The sequence below is a fragment of the Monopterus albus genome, unplaced genomic scaffold (assembly GCF_001952655.1).
Source record: "Monopterus albus unplaced genomic scaffold, M_albus_1.0 scaffold29.1, whole genome shotgun sequence".
NCBI lineage: Eukaryota > Metazoa > Chordata > Actinopteri > Synbranchiformes > Synbranchidae > Monopterus > Monopterus albus.
The window spans coordinates 3,697,124-3,711,704 of NW_018127909.1; the positions used below are offsets into that span (position 1 = coordinate 3,697,124).

At 39.5% G+C, this 14,581-nt stretch overlaps 2 protein-coding genes across 2 annotated transcripts in view; both read right to left on the bottom strand.

The window, feature by feature from the left end:
• nomo (nodal modulator) overlaps positions 1-5,352 on the bottom strand; it is a 23,790-nt gene extending 18,438 nt beyond the window's left edge. Inside the window, 6 exon segments of the mRNA XM_020596121.1 lie at positions 862-934; positions 1,050-1,156; positions 1,517-1,617; positions 1,772-1,817; positions 1,907-1,996; positions 5,101-5,352. Of these exon segments, the coding sequence (XP_020451777.1) occupies positions 862-934; positions 1,050-1,156; positions 1,517-1,617; positions 1,772-1,817; positions 1,907-1,996; positions 5,101-5,256 (573 nt within the window). The 5' untranslated portion in view covers positions 5,257-5,352.
• A 107-nt stretch (positions 5,353-5,459) lies between these two features.
• tmc7 (transmembrane channel like 7) lies at positions 5,460-12,186 on the bottom strand. Its single transcript, XM_020596119.1, has 16 exons — positions 11,997-12,186; positions 10,743-10,995; positions 10,454-10,602; positions 10,142-10,297; positions 9,975-10,060; positions 9,740-9,885; positions 9,516-9,663; positions 8,919-9,101; positions 8,461-8,606; positions 8,148-8,262; positions 7,545-7,642; positions 7,117-7,300; positions 6,909-7,039; positions 6,543-6,698; positions 6,362-6,440; positions 5,460-6,249 (listed from the first exon to the last, which is right to left on the bottom strand). The coding sequence occupies exons 1-16, from the start codon at positions 12,010-12,012 to the stop codon at positions 6,061-6,063; spliced, it is 2,235 nt and encodes a 744-aa protein (XP_020451775.1). The 5' UTR covers positions 12,013-12,186; the 3' UTR covers positions 5,460-6,060.
• Between the last annotated feature and the right edge of the window lie 2,395 nt (positions 12,187-14,581).

The window sequence follows — 14,581 nt, forward strand, 5'->3', positions numbered from 1 at the left end:
GACCGCATTACTGCAGAAGCTGCACTGATCCGCCTGTCAATCTCCCGTTCCATCCTTCCCTCACTCGTGAACAAGACCCCAAGATACTTGAACTCCTCCACTTGAGGCAGGAACTCCCCACCAACCTGAAGGGAACAAGCCACCCTTTTCCGACTGAGGGCTCAGTACCTAATAAACTGCCAACTCAGTTTAAGTGTCCATTACGGAGATACCAAGGCTCTATGTTTTGGTGGACATTTGCTAGATTTACAGCTCCACCCACTGACCAAACTTGGATTTTCCAGCTCAAGTAAATGAGAAAAGAAAAAAAAGGATGTTTGATGTCAAAGAGGCTACATTCATGTTTATGTGGAGTTTGTGCTAATATTAACCACAACCCAGTGGAACACATTTAAACTCCTCTGTTTAACTTGTTATAGGGAGCTCCAAAATCCCTTTCCATACAAGGCCACACTGCTGAGGCAGCTCGGAGCTCCCAGCCACTTCCTAATGTACGTGCTCTACCTTAGAAATAGGTACATCATACACTGTCAGTGGCCATAACAATTGTTGCAAAAGACCAAACTGCAGGCAGCACAGTTTGAGTTTGCCTGGGAGGCCTGATGCCTCTATGCTCTTAATCCCATCAGCTACCTGCTGTCTCAAGCCCTGAATCTGCTCTTTAACAATAAGAGCTACATCATACCACCTACCCAGACTTTCGACTGGCTTCTCTAACACTGTTGGAATCGGCTCATCATTTATACCAAAGCTTTTATCCGACAGCCCACCTTTCGCTTTTGAAATGCTCCTTGATTTCTCTAGCTTCACCTTCATTCTAACCCACTTTAAGATAGCATTCAGCTTGTCCAATATACCAACCTGCTCCAGAGTCCAAGAGGGATGGGAAGCTGTTATGTCATAATTTCCTGGGAGTACTTTGAAGAAGGTATACCTGTGTTAGGCATACAAGAAAAAAAGGTCTTGAAATGGCAAATGATTTCAAACATACATTTATTGAAGAAATACCTGTGTAAAACTCTACTCATGACAGAAGAGTAGCTACTTACTTTCCTCCAGGCTGTGTGACAACACTCTGGAGTCTCTCCTCTGTTCCCGGTCTGCTGAGTTTGACTTCAACTCCTGCTGGACCCAGGAGATGACCCTTACTCAGAACCTGAACAATCCACAGTCACAGTAGGGGGATAAAATAAAATAACACCTATTTAAGGTCTCTCTTGTAAAAAAAGGTTGGTAATCTCAAAGGGACTTCCTGTTTAAAAAACAAAACAAAAAAAGCATGTGTGACATGCCTATATGAATTCCAAGACAAACATTTGGAGAGCAGTGGATTTTCAACTGCATCATAATATTTTTTTCTTATCTTCGGGTTCTCAGATAAGAACCAGAAGACCCGAAAATGTATCTGTGCATGTGCACTTCTTTTTGAAAGCCCCCATTTTGTTCTAATAAACTTTTATGATTAGTAAAACAAAGGCTCTAACAAGTTAGTGAGAAAATCCTAAACAAGCCTCACCGCTCCTGAGACTGAGAAACCAGTGAAAACAAAGTTGATGTCTTCTTCTTTTGTACAGATGTCAGTCACTCCATCAACATGGAGGTCAACACTGGTGGGTTCTGATGCCAGTTAAAAACATAAATAAATAAAAACAGACCAAAAGATGTAAAGTTAGAGTGTGCATATTTTACAGAGAGATATTGTACTTTCTTGGCAACAGCTGGCAGAATTAACAGTTTGTGAACACTGAGGATTCAGATGTGACAGCCTTACCAAAGCTCCACCCAAGAGGAGGCTCAATCTTCAAAACAAAGTCTCCCTGATTAAAAGTAATAATAAAAAAGTTTTTACATTAGAATCATTAGTGTAAATCTGAGTTCTAAATACTCTGATTAGTGCTTGTCGTACCTTGTCATAGAGAGGGATCATGAAGTAACCATTGATTGGAGCACAATCCGTTTGATATTTCAAAGAACCTTGTTTGGTGTACAGTTTAATCTGGATATGAAAGAGGAAACGAGTACTTAGAATTGCATAACCTCGGGTGTTAAATGCTCTATAATCAGGTACAGTCTTGATTAGTAAGGTAAATAGCTAATTGGTTGGTTCTGTTGTGCATGTTCCTGTTCCGGCGCTGAGGGTATTCACTTCTTGTTTACTATGTCTGCATCGAGTTGTGTTTGCTACCAGATAGTTTACATATTAAACTAGGTTTATCTGAACATCAGCTATTTTTGGAGTCACAACTTACGCTTGCACTACTTAAGCATCTGTGTTACAGAAGTTCTTGCTAATTTCCAAATTTAACTTGCTACTTTAGGTCAGCTAGTAGCATAGTTGAGAGCAATGGCTTCCCCCTCTTCCTCTTGCTCTGAGTGTCGCATGTTCATTCCTTTGCCTCCTTTAATGATAATGGCATTTGTAATAAACGTCAGATGCTCGCAGGTCTGGAGGCAAAGCTCCCCGAATTGGAAGCGCGGCTCCGCACCATGCAAAACAACCCAGCTAGCCAGGTCCATGCAGCCGGTGTGGGGCCCAGAAAACAACGTGGGCTTTATAGACAATTGGAGAACACTTAGGGGAAAACCTGGCCTGATCAGCAAAGACGGTATACATCCCACTTTGGGTGGTGCGGCTCTCATATCTAGAAATCTGGTCAAGTTTAGTTTACAACCTAAATTATTACAACTCAGAGTTAAGGCAAGGACGCAGGGTTGCAGTCTTACACACGTCTCTGCTTTCTCTTCGCAGCAGCTACCCACCCAAAATTCCCACTACCCCATAGACTGTGTCTGCATCCCAACCACCTAAATTATATAAATCAAAAATCAACTTAAGAATAGTTATTCATATTAACCTAATTAAAATTAAGACTACTCCTCTTATAGAACAAAACAGGACAATCAAATGTGGACTAAATAAATATCAGATCTCTCTCATCCAAATCTCTGTTCGTGAATGATTTGATAAGTGACCATCACACTGACTTACTGTGTCTTACTGAAACCTGGTTACAGAAGAAAGAATGTCAGTCTAAATGAATCCTAATTACTTTAATTTAGTTTTCCTATTCTTTTTTTTGCTCTACTTTTATTTTATTTTCCTAAATGTTATGGCATTCAATACTAGGTGAGAGAGAAACGGTATTTCAATTTTCTGTATGTCCTGCACATACAGTGAATTGACAATAAAAATCTTTGATCTTGATCTTTAATTATCTCATTATTTACTTTGGTGCCATGTGCAAGTCGATAATCTTGTTGATAGTACTGCAGCCTCCCTGCGTAATACACTTGATACTGTTGCCCCTCTGAAAAAGAAGGCAGAGAAACAGAGGAGGCCCCGTGGTACAGCTCACAGCTCCTCTCCCTAAAGCAGGCATCACGAAAACTGAAAAGGAGATGGCGCTCCACTAAGTCAGCCTAGAAAGATAGTTTAATAACATCTAAAAAAGCCCTTCGTAGTGCCAGAACTGCATTTTATTCATCACTGATAGAAGAAAATAAGAACCCCAGGTTTCTTTTCAGCACTGTAGCCAGGCTGACAAAGAGCCACAGTGCTGTTGAGCTTAACATCCCCTTAGATCTCAGCAGCAATGACTTCATGAGCTTCTTTACAAATAAAATCACAATTAGAGAAAAAAAATTAACCAGATCCTTTCCACAACTCTCACAGATGTATCAAGTGCAACAGCTTTAGAAACATCTGTCAGACTTCATTTATATTTAGACTGCTTCTCTCCCATAGTTCTCTCCAAGTTGACCTCAGTAACTGCTTTATCTAAATCATCATCATGTCTCTTAGACCCCAGGCTGCTCGAAGACTTTTTAACCCTAATCAACACATCCATATTATTAACCAGATCCTTTCCACAACTCTCACAGATGTATCAAGTGCAACAGCTTTAGAAACATCTGTCAGACTTCATTTATATTTAGACTGCTTCTCTCCCATAGTTCTCTCCAAGTTGACCTCAGTAACTGCTTTATCTAAATCATCATCATGTCTCTTAGACCCCAGGCTGCTCGAAGACTTTTTAACCCTAATCAACACATCCATATTAGATCTGATTAATTTCTCTCTACTAACAGGCTACGTTTCACAGGCCTTTGAGGTTGTTGTAATTAAACCTCAACTCAAAAAGCCTACTCTTGACCCAGGTGTTCTATCTAATTATAGACCAGTATCCAAACTCCCACCTGTAATTTCTTACTTCTAAACTCTGACAAAAAGGAAGTTGTTATACTTGGGCCTGAAAACCTTAGAAATATGCTGTTTAACCTTATAATTACTTTAGATGACATAGCCCTGGCCTCCGGTATGGCTGTGAGGGTCCTTGGAGTCATTTTTGACCATGATATGTCCTTTCAATCACACATAAACCAAGTTTCTAGAACTGCCTTCTTTCACCTGTACAGTCATCATATCAGGAGCATCCTCTCTCAAAGTGATGCTGAAAAACTGGTCCATGCATTTGTTACTTCCAGGCTGGACTACTGTAACTCTTTACTTTCAGGATGTCCCACTAGTTCCCTAAAAAGCCTCCAGTTAATCCAAAATGCTGCAGCCAGAGCACTGACAGGAACTAGCAACAGAGATCATATTTTGGCGCTATACAAATAAAATTTAATTGAATTAACTTGTATGAACTGTGCTGAACAAACAGATCAGTCTGTCTGGTCTTTAGTTAATTTCACCAATTAACCAAATGGCTAATCCCGAGAAGCCTGTGATTGAGTAGGGATTAGGACTGATGGCTAACTCTTAAATCTTCCATATCAGCACTGGTTTTAGGTTTAAGAGTGACGAGTCCTGCGTAATGCGGCTATATAGTATCGCATCTAACATACAAATTTACAGTTAACTGTGCCTGTGCACATGAAGTCTAAATTAGCAGACAGCTATATTAACGTCAAACTATAACCTATTAAATGTAACTACTTTGTTTGCTAGGAACAGGAAGCTAACTTTGGGTCAGAACTGAGCGCTGTTGTGGTCCTTTCATTCAAACACATCTAGAGTTTCCACCTAACCCTCTGCTTGCTAAAAATAAAACAGCAAGCTGTTCGCTAGCCGCTAGCTATCCGGGACGATGCACTCACCTCGATCAAAGAGTAATTGATTTCAACGTCTGATTTCACAAATCCCCCGCATGCTACCACAATGTCATCAGAGGACACGATCAAGAACTGAGAATAAATGATACAGAACAAGACCCAAAGGGATCCCATGTCAGACCGGATCGTAATTCTTAACATTTTAAGGTGACTGTCAACTCTCTCATACAGCAACAGCACGCTGCCTCCGGTTCCGTGTCAACTACTGTCAGTGACCGGACAAAGTGAAAGGGCGCCAGCGACCTCTGTAGGGCCGGAGGCTGTATTACTTTACAAAAATTCCACTTATGAGGGTATTAAAAAAATTATAATAAAAGAAAAAAAAAAAATCAGGAAACGACAAGTTTTTACTTATTTCAGCATTTATGTTTCAAGATAAGGCTCAAAGTTAATGGCAATCACTACAGTCTTATAAAAAGGCACCCAATAGAAAAATGAGCATTTGCTCAAAATAGGTGTAACAGTATAAAGTACCAGCATCCAAACGTTATCTTACAAAAACCAAGTCACAGTAAGAAAAACACGGTTACAGTTTAGCACTGTGAAACGTATTATTTCTTTGCACTGTGATGCAACCATTGAGATGATGTAAAGTTTAGATTTAAAACACATGATCATGCTAAATGCATAGTAGTGTAAACAAGATTTAAAAGTAAGAAATGCTAGTGATAATACTTTTAAAGTGCATAAAATTCAGAAAGATTTATAAACTCCAGTGCTTTTAGTAAGGCAAATCCTTCTCAGAAGGAAACAATGATAGAAAACATACAATAACCAAGAAACACTACAAAAACATTGTTAGAAATGACGGTTTTGGTTTTAAAATTCTTGAACATTGCATCCTAGTAGTAGCTTTATAATAATTAGCTTGTCAACAAATGAACACATTAATGTCAGCAGGTCCACAGAGGCTCTCATATTGTAGTGTGTTCACAATAAGGAGTTTCACACATGGGTGGAGGAGCTGGGGTGTGGGTGTGCCAGGAACAGCCCTTCATTGAAATTGCTGGAGAAGCTGGTGTGGTAGCTGGGGCTCATTCTGCTGCTGTGGGATTTGGACACTGAGGATTTGTTAGCTGACAGAGACTGGGCCTGGCACAGCTTCTGGATCAGGAAATGTTTGTCACGACCCTCCTGAGAAACAACATGACAAATAGTAGTGTGTGTATGAAAGTTTAAATTAGGATCGAGGAAGACTTGACCAAAGCAGAATCTAGTAAGAACATGAAAGCTACAGTACACCTACCATGACTAGCTGCTCCCTCAGTTGGTTAATAACTTTCTTGTGAGCTCCAGCTAATGCAATCACATAAAACATGGCCAAACTACAGAGGAAATGGAAATACTGTTTAGAAATACAGACAGACAGAGAGAAAAAAAATAAACAAGCAGTTTTTAGAAGCTAAAAATCTGCCTGAAACACATACCATGTAAAAACAAAGAAGGAAACAGCAAAGGCCTCTGAGGAGAGGGCGATGAGGAGGGTCTGGACTCCACTGGGTAGCTGGGATACCGTAGTTGGCAGCACTTCCCAGGACTTGGTGTAATTAACAAATGGTCCACAAGCCTGGGAAGAGTTCATTCTGTGCAAAAGTGGAGGGTCAATGTGTTTACATACTGGGGGAACATGTAAGAAGTAACAATAATGCCTGTTTCTTACTTATCAAAACAAAATTCATCATACAAATGTTCTAATAACCATGTCAAAACCTCCTCTCTATTAAAGCTGCAGAGAAGCAGACATGATATTAGTTGTGAGACTGAAGTTCAAACATAATATGGTCATTACTCACTGTGCTACACTAACCGCGACAGGCAGACAGGCTAGAGCCAGGCCGATTAGCAGCACGCCGAGGAAGAAGAAGTTGGAGCTGGACGCTCGGAATGGACGTGTGGCTGGTCGGCAGTTGTTGATTAATGATACCTGACAAAGGGGAGTGATGGCTAAGAAAACATTTAAATCGCCAGTGTCAGAAGCCCTACTATGAAAGGCAAACTCACCTTTTTGATGTAGAAGATAACGAAGTATTTGATGGTGCAGATGGCGGGCAGCAATGGGCAGTAGAACGTGCCGATCCAGCAGATGGTCTGACCATAGACGATCTCCAACACGTTCTGAGGAATTGCAAACTCTTGCTGGCCCCACCACTTTGTCAGGCCACATTCACAGTATTTCACTAACAGCCTGAGTAGGACAGGACAATGGAAGGGCATCATTAGACATGACTAAAAATAAGTAATGAGAAAGACTTCAAATTAGAACTATTACAAGAAGAAAGGCAGAAGAATTTACCCAGATTACACAGTGGAATATCATGACATTACAAGGCTGAAAAACTACTTATGTGTCAACAAATGTGTGCAATACTAGACTAATAGAGGTTTGTAAGTTTCTATTGAGATGCTAAGTTTGTTTTTTTTGGACATACTTTCGGGGGAACTCTACAAAGATGGTGACTGCAGCAATGATGATGGAGTCAAATATGGTCAGTTTGTACATCTCCTGGCCAATGCGAGTCTCCCAACACTGGACAGCATCCAGGGGTGGAAAAAGGCACAAGAAACATACATACTCATAAGATATCACAACAACAGTGGATGTTACTTAACTGAGAAAAGTTATTTCTGACTCATGCCACAATCAGTTTTACCATGTGTAACCCTGTAAGAACAGATTTTATCCTAGACAGTGACAAATGGCACTGCTTCTAATTTCTTGGTTTTCTGCACAAATTGGTCATGAAATGTGATCTGATCTTCACCACAGTCACATATCAACAAACACAATATGAATATGAAAACCTGAGTGATGAAGAACGGAATAAATGCAGTGCTCACTTAAAACTAAAGTATTTTTATCATGATCAAAAAAATGGGCATATTACAGTGCTAATGTAGTTACACTCAAATATAAATCAAAAGAGGTACAGTATAAATGATTAACATAAAAGTAGGTTTGGTGCTGGCACCTGCACAGGAAATCATTGTATACTGAATTGAAATAAAATAAAAAAAAATAAAAAAAGACTTACAGAGTAAAGCAAATGGTTATAGCCACAGACGCAGGGATCCACTTCACATTTAGTGATTTGAGACCAGAGAGAGAAGAGTAAAATCACAATACTGGTCAACCGCATGAAGACACACCTGTGAGGAGAGAAAGGGAAAAGGAAGCAGCTGAGCCATCTGGCCTCAGTAGCATTCTGTTTCTAATCATAAGCCTGTGTTGCAAATGCACTATTTCTCTCCCAGTGTTTCATCTCCTAATGCGGTTCACTTTTCATTTATAAAATCACCATCAATGGAAAGGATGAGCAAGGGGTCAATAAATGAGATCCATCGTACCTCATGAGAGTGAAGCGGATCTCAAAGGCAGGAGAGTAGTCCTCATAATTGATGATAATGGAGAAGAGGAGCGGAGTGATGAAGTTGGCCAAGGTGATAACAATTGAGGGCAAATACTCGATGATGAGATCCAAAACGAAATTTTCCTGCCAAACAGCCAAAGGAATATTGAGGGCATTTCCTTTCATGCCTGCTGGTGGTGTCTGAGTAAAACTTCTAAATCTGATAAACGTTTTCCCCAGAACAGAAACACGATACTAAAAAGTTATGTCTATGAGGTGCTTTACAGAACTAGAAGAAAACAGAAAACCAAAAAAAGATAAAACCCTGACAGGTTGGCTTGGGTCTCTAGAGCAGACAAGCAGTTACAGTACTCGGTGAGAAAAATAATAAAATAAAGAAATGAAAGAAAAATGTCATTCTTGCAACAGAAAAAAACTTAAGAAACATTTCATTACCTTTACATTATTCATCTGTGCGTCCTGGGAGAAGATAGTGGCTTTATAAATGCTGTAGAAGCAACCAGCCAATACACCAACAACAAAAAGATTGAGGATGAGACGGATGAGGTAAATCCGACACCTCTCTTTGCGGGTGCGATCTGCTATTTTCTGTTTGATCCTCTCTTCTTCCAAATCCGTCTAAGGATGAAAAAATAAACAGTTTAAAAAGGAGGCAGGTTAACATTTAATGAGACTGTCTGTACACCTTATAGAATACAAGTCAAGAAACATTCCCCTACAGGGACAATAACATACAGGTATATTGTATCGTAACTGATTTCTGAACAAAGAATAAGTCTATATGACTTATTGGCTGGGTAAGATCCAATATGTAGATTATACTAAGAAACGTAGCTATTGTCTACACTGTGCATTTTATGGTAACACCACTAAGATACAGCCACTTCACGTAGTCAGAGGTTACACTATCCAACAATAAACAGGTTTACTAACCAGATGAAAACCAAACTTCTCTCAACATATAAAAACGGCCACTGTTGCCCTATCTTATCTTCTGGGTCCTGGCAAACTCTGGTATAATGATCAACTAACCCTGAGCTCATAGAGCAGACTGTTTCTCTTCAGCCTAGCAGCGTTCTCATTGGTGATGCAGAAATCCCAGCCAGCAAAAATCTTGTTGCAAAAGCTCTGAAATCGATCCTCATCCTGAACCAGGTTACGCTTGAATCCTGTGGCAGACCTTGAAGAAGACAAACATTTCCACAGACAGATCGTTCAAATGATGTTCATTTGTCGTTATTTTGCTTTTTCCGTACCTTTTAACAATCCAGATGAGACTCAGTAACAAGTACGCTAGAGTGGTCAACAGGTACGCCAGTGGCAAATTGTAAGTGATGTGTGCAAACTGGATTTTGTCCACCTTGTAGTACCCATAGAAAAGATAGGTCTGTTCAAGAAAGCCCTACAGATAAAGCACAAAGAATGAGTGAAGAAACCATAGGTACACTTTTTTCTTCCAGAGAATATTAAATGTAACATGCGAGAACTTACTCCCCCAGACAGCAGATCTGTAATGTATTCATGAAAGATGACGAGACCCCTGCGAGCACTGCTTGGATACACGCTGCACGGACTGCCTGTAGGAAAAACCATGGCAAAATTAAGCATAAGACCATTTTATGCTTAGTTTAGGCTCTGCATTATAGGCTTTCACCAACCATTATTCAGGTTGTAGGTGGTATTCCCTGAAACATAGGGGACAATGATGATGGGCAGCATGACGAAGCCGAACATGAGCAGAAAGATGATCAGGTTGAGCATAACCAGGAAACGCAGGAAGAAGAAGTAAGACAGGATCCCTGTACCGAACATCCCTTTTAAATCAGAGTGAGACAAAAGAGAGAACTTAACTCTGGAAACACAAAGCAAAAATACAGTTGATAATTTCAACCACCTCAGATAGAAATCAATATCTCTGAGGCTAGAGATACAGTTTTGTGAATCAGATCATCTCATTACTCATCACTCACCCTCTATCAGGTGGATGTCTCCCCTCCAGAGCTGTAGTGAGAGCAGCAATTCTTGGGATTCCACCTTCAGCTTCCTCAGATACATGTGAGTGCTTTGCCTCCACTGTCTCCAGCTGCTGAGGTCACAAGCTTCCTCCAGGCGCTGTGTTCTAAGAGGTTACACAGTGAAAGACAGTGCTTGTTGAGAACTTAGCGTACTATATAATGTACATTTTGAAATGAGAAAAATAACACTGTAAAACAAATCTGAAGGCGGCAAGGATGTAAAAATAATCGTGTTTTTTCCTACTTGTCTCTGCGTTTCTCAGCCATGGTCTTGGCTAGTTCCCTGATGGGTCTCTGCGCCATCTTCTCCTCCTGTCTGCTGATGGTACTCGAGGCCCATTTCCCACTGCCAGAGGAGCCAAGACGCATTCTAGAGCTATTTCTTCGTTTGGTGCCAGCAGCCGACGACTTCCTGCGGTACAGCAGGGACTGGTAGCTCGGGAGCTGGTCCAGCAGTGGATTACTGGTGACTTTTCCACTACAATCAGTGTAGAACACTTGAAAGTAGAGATGAATATGATTAGATCTTACACAGTGAATGATATTTCTAATAATGCAGTACTCATGGGTACCATTTACTGTTAGGTTACAGTTAAGACTGAGAGTCAGGTGTAATAACCTTTCACCACTGGACTCAATAAATGATTCAGAGCAGCGACAGATGTTGACACTGTTCCTTGACAGAGAACTGAACATGACAAGAGGAAACCACAAAAATACTAAATAAATCTGTGGGCATTTCAAATTAGCAGTGATTTGCGGTTTCAGACCTAGTCATTATAGTCCTGATGCAGATGTGCATCTTCATAATTCATGTTTTAAAATGGTTCCCCATCCTTTATAAATATGAACTGGTAGCCCATGCCTTCAAATTATCATTTTTTAAATCTTTGCCTGTTACAAATACTGTCCCAGTATACACAACCATGAATGCTAACATACAGTATGTAAGGGATTTTCTGAAAATTAGAGATTTTATCCATGTGTTAATATCTGGAGTGGGCCTTAAAAGTGAAATGGATGACAGGGAATCATATCACTGTGTATTCCAATTATTGTAGGAAGAAGAAGAAATGGCACAATGTTTACAACGTCAGTGGGTCCATAATTACACGCAGCTCATGAGCTGAACAGTAAAAGTTATAACACACAGCAACACGGGGCGTTGTTCATAGCAATTTTCTAATGTGAGAACATGTTTGTCAGCACCAGACAGACAAGAAGCAGACAAGTAGTTTCTATTCCGTAAAGAGACTCAAACAGAGCCAAGCCAAACAAAACAGAACTCCATAAACTCTGTTACCCGTGCCCTTCCCAAGAACCTTTATCAAATCATTAACAGACAGGACAGTTTTTTCCCTGTTGTCAGCGGGTATTCGATCTAAGTTCGAGGCTAGCATTACTAGCCCGGTAAGCTAATGCTGAAGTAACATACTTCTGTTTTAATTCACTTATTAGTAAGGACAGCTAAGACCGATCGTGCTAAGTACAGATTTACCTGAGTCGACTTCCATCGCTCCCGTTTTTGAAAGTTATTGTTGCTATTTAAAAGATAAAAGTGTGGTTAACAATTAACCTAGAAGACTTCGCCAACTGGGAGTTGACTCTCCAGGTCGGGGAAGAAAGCGTTTCCCAGACAGAGCACTTCCTGGATGTGGCTGCAGCTCCCAGAGCAGATCTGCACTCTTTCTAATTCATTGTCACCCTGTTTCATTGCTTTCTGTACTATTTTCATCTTATATTATTGCTTTTTTAAAAATGTCATACTTTTCTTTTAGTCACTAATTTATAGATTAGTTTAACAAAAGAAAACGTAGCACCTTGTAGGAAATTAAAACATTCACAAAGTTAGAAAATAAATGTTTAAAATAAAAGGAACGGTCAACAGTAGTCCAGCTGAGAACAAGAAAGCTTCCTTATGTCCAGAAAACACTGGATCTGTCACATTTGTCATAATGCACCTTACAGCGTAGTCCTTCAAACTACACATCCCAGTTTCTAACACAGGGTTTGCATTAAAAACTCTGGTCTCACTCTGAGATAACGTCAATAGGGTTATTTACCAGACTTTAGAAAGCTCAGTCAAGGGACCACACAAGGCATTACAGACTACAACTGTTTTTACAGGTTGTGTACTATAACTACTTGTGACAAGTAAAAAAAAAAAAATCCTATGCAAAAGCTTAAAAAAAACAAAACAGAGAAGAAATTTGAAAAGTAAAATAAAGATATTATGATAAGGAGCAATAATGCATTCAACTGAGTGGACCCAGCTCTCTAAGGTGACTGCCACTCCAAGCCAGTTGGGTCAGTCACTTAACCTGAGCAAATACAACGCTGATGCTGTGTCAAGCCACATATCTACTCTTTGCTTGGGTAAGGAAAAGGTTCAGGGATGCTCTGTTAATTAAGGGGAGGTTAGGTCTGGAAAATGGTGTTGCTTATTGTGGGGCTCTGAAGATTTATGACGGCATGGCCTGACACCCCCCTGTTTGGGGCCAAATAATGGGTAAACATCATTTAACTCGTATTCTAGGCTATTAGCTATAGAGTGTGTAAAATTAATGATTGCATAGCTGTACTGTCTTGAATCTTGGTCAAGGGAATTTACTAATTCGTTGCTCATTTGTTTAAGATCATTCTTGTAAAGGACTTCTTAACTGTTGGTGGGTCGCAAATTCATTATTTAATTTCACATAACAAAGCAAGAAGCTATTGATGATCTATTGATAATCATCTTCCGATAAAGCTGATTCTGATAACAAAGCGAGAAGCTATTGTGTAAACACAAAATGTAGTTATTTTTAGTCTCTATATGGAATTTGTGGAAAACAACAACAAGATGAAAATAGTAAATGACCAGCCTTATCCTTGAATGGATTTTACAATGCCCTCTGCTGATTATTATTGTGACTCCATCACAACACTGCATTTTGTATATAACTAACATTTGTCTTATGATTTTCCCCCAGTCTCTTCTTTTTGATTCCTGCCTACTTTTGTTATTACAAATCTAGTATTTCTCCTTAAACAGAGCAAAAAAAAAAAAAAAAAACCCCTTTAAGCTTTCATTAACATCTTAACTATGACGCAGAAGAAGAAAAAGTATTTCTGCTATCGATTCTCTGGGTGAAGAGAAAGTGACTGATATAGGCCACACTCTGGCACTGTGACCATTTAATGCAATTGTTTATTTATTTATTCATTCATGTTATATCATGTTGGCCTTGCAGTCCTCTGGCTGCTCATGGTTATTTTTTGACATATGTTAATTTTATGTTTTATTAAATGCATTTTTCATCTACTCTACATATTTCATCCAGTCTTTACCAAACTTGGTTCATAATATATTTGGATGTAAATGATACTGTATTTGTATTTTCTTCATACTAAATAGTGTCGTTATTCTGGTATCATTAGTGTTTTAATGTCCACTTGGGACTTGCCTGTTCAGATGCAGTGTACTTTTACCTTTATGGGTTTAACATGTACTTCCTGGTAGCCAGATTGTACTTAGTTTTATCTGAGCGAGGCTGGGTCACAGGCTACTCCTCAGTCACTGCTCTTCAACTTTTCAGCAATACATTCAGGACCTACTAACTTTCTCACCATTACGACACAATTACCAGGTAATTAATCGTTTGTTAATAGAGCAGAATGTTATATAGTGTAACAGGATTTTTCATCTATTACCTCTCATACACATGTAGTCCTACTTCATGAGGTTTTTCACTCTAACTTCCATTACTGATTTGCCAGACTGTAGTTTCCTATAATGTTTTATTCAGATTTTCATATCCTGTTAACCTTTAGTGGCTCTGTCTAGCAACCATAGAGTTATGTTACCACTGTGGTAGAAACCAAACCTATCATATGAATTAGTTATGAACAGAGGAGGATGGGACCAAGAGATTGAATTACTCAGGCTTTCCTCTGGCAATTTAGCCATCACTCTGAATACAGAAAGCCACATAGCCCTAATCTGCAGTGCTACTTGTTGAAGTTATATTAAAGTTGACTTTGCTGGTAACTGAAGCTTATAGGCAATATGTAATGAAAGCAAATACTGTTAGTTTTCTGATG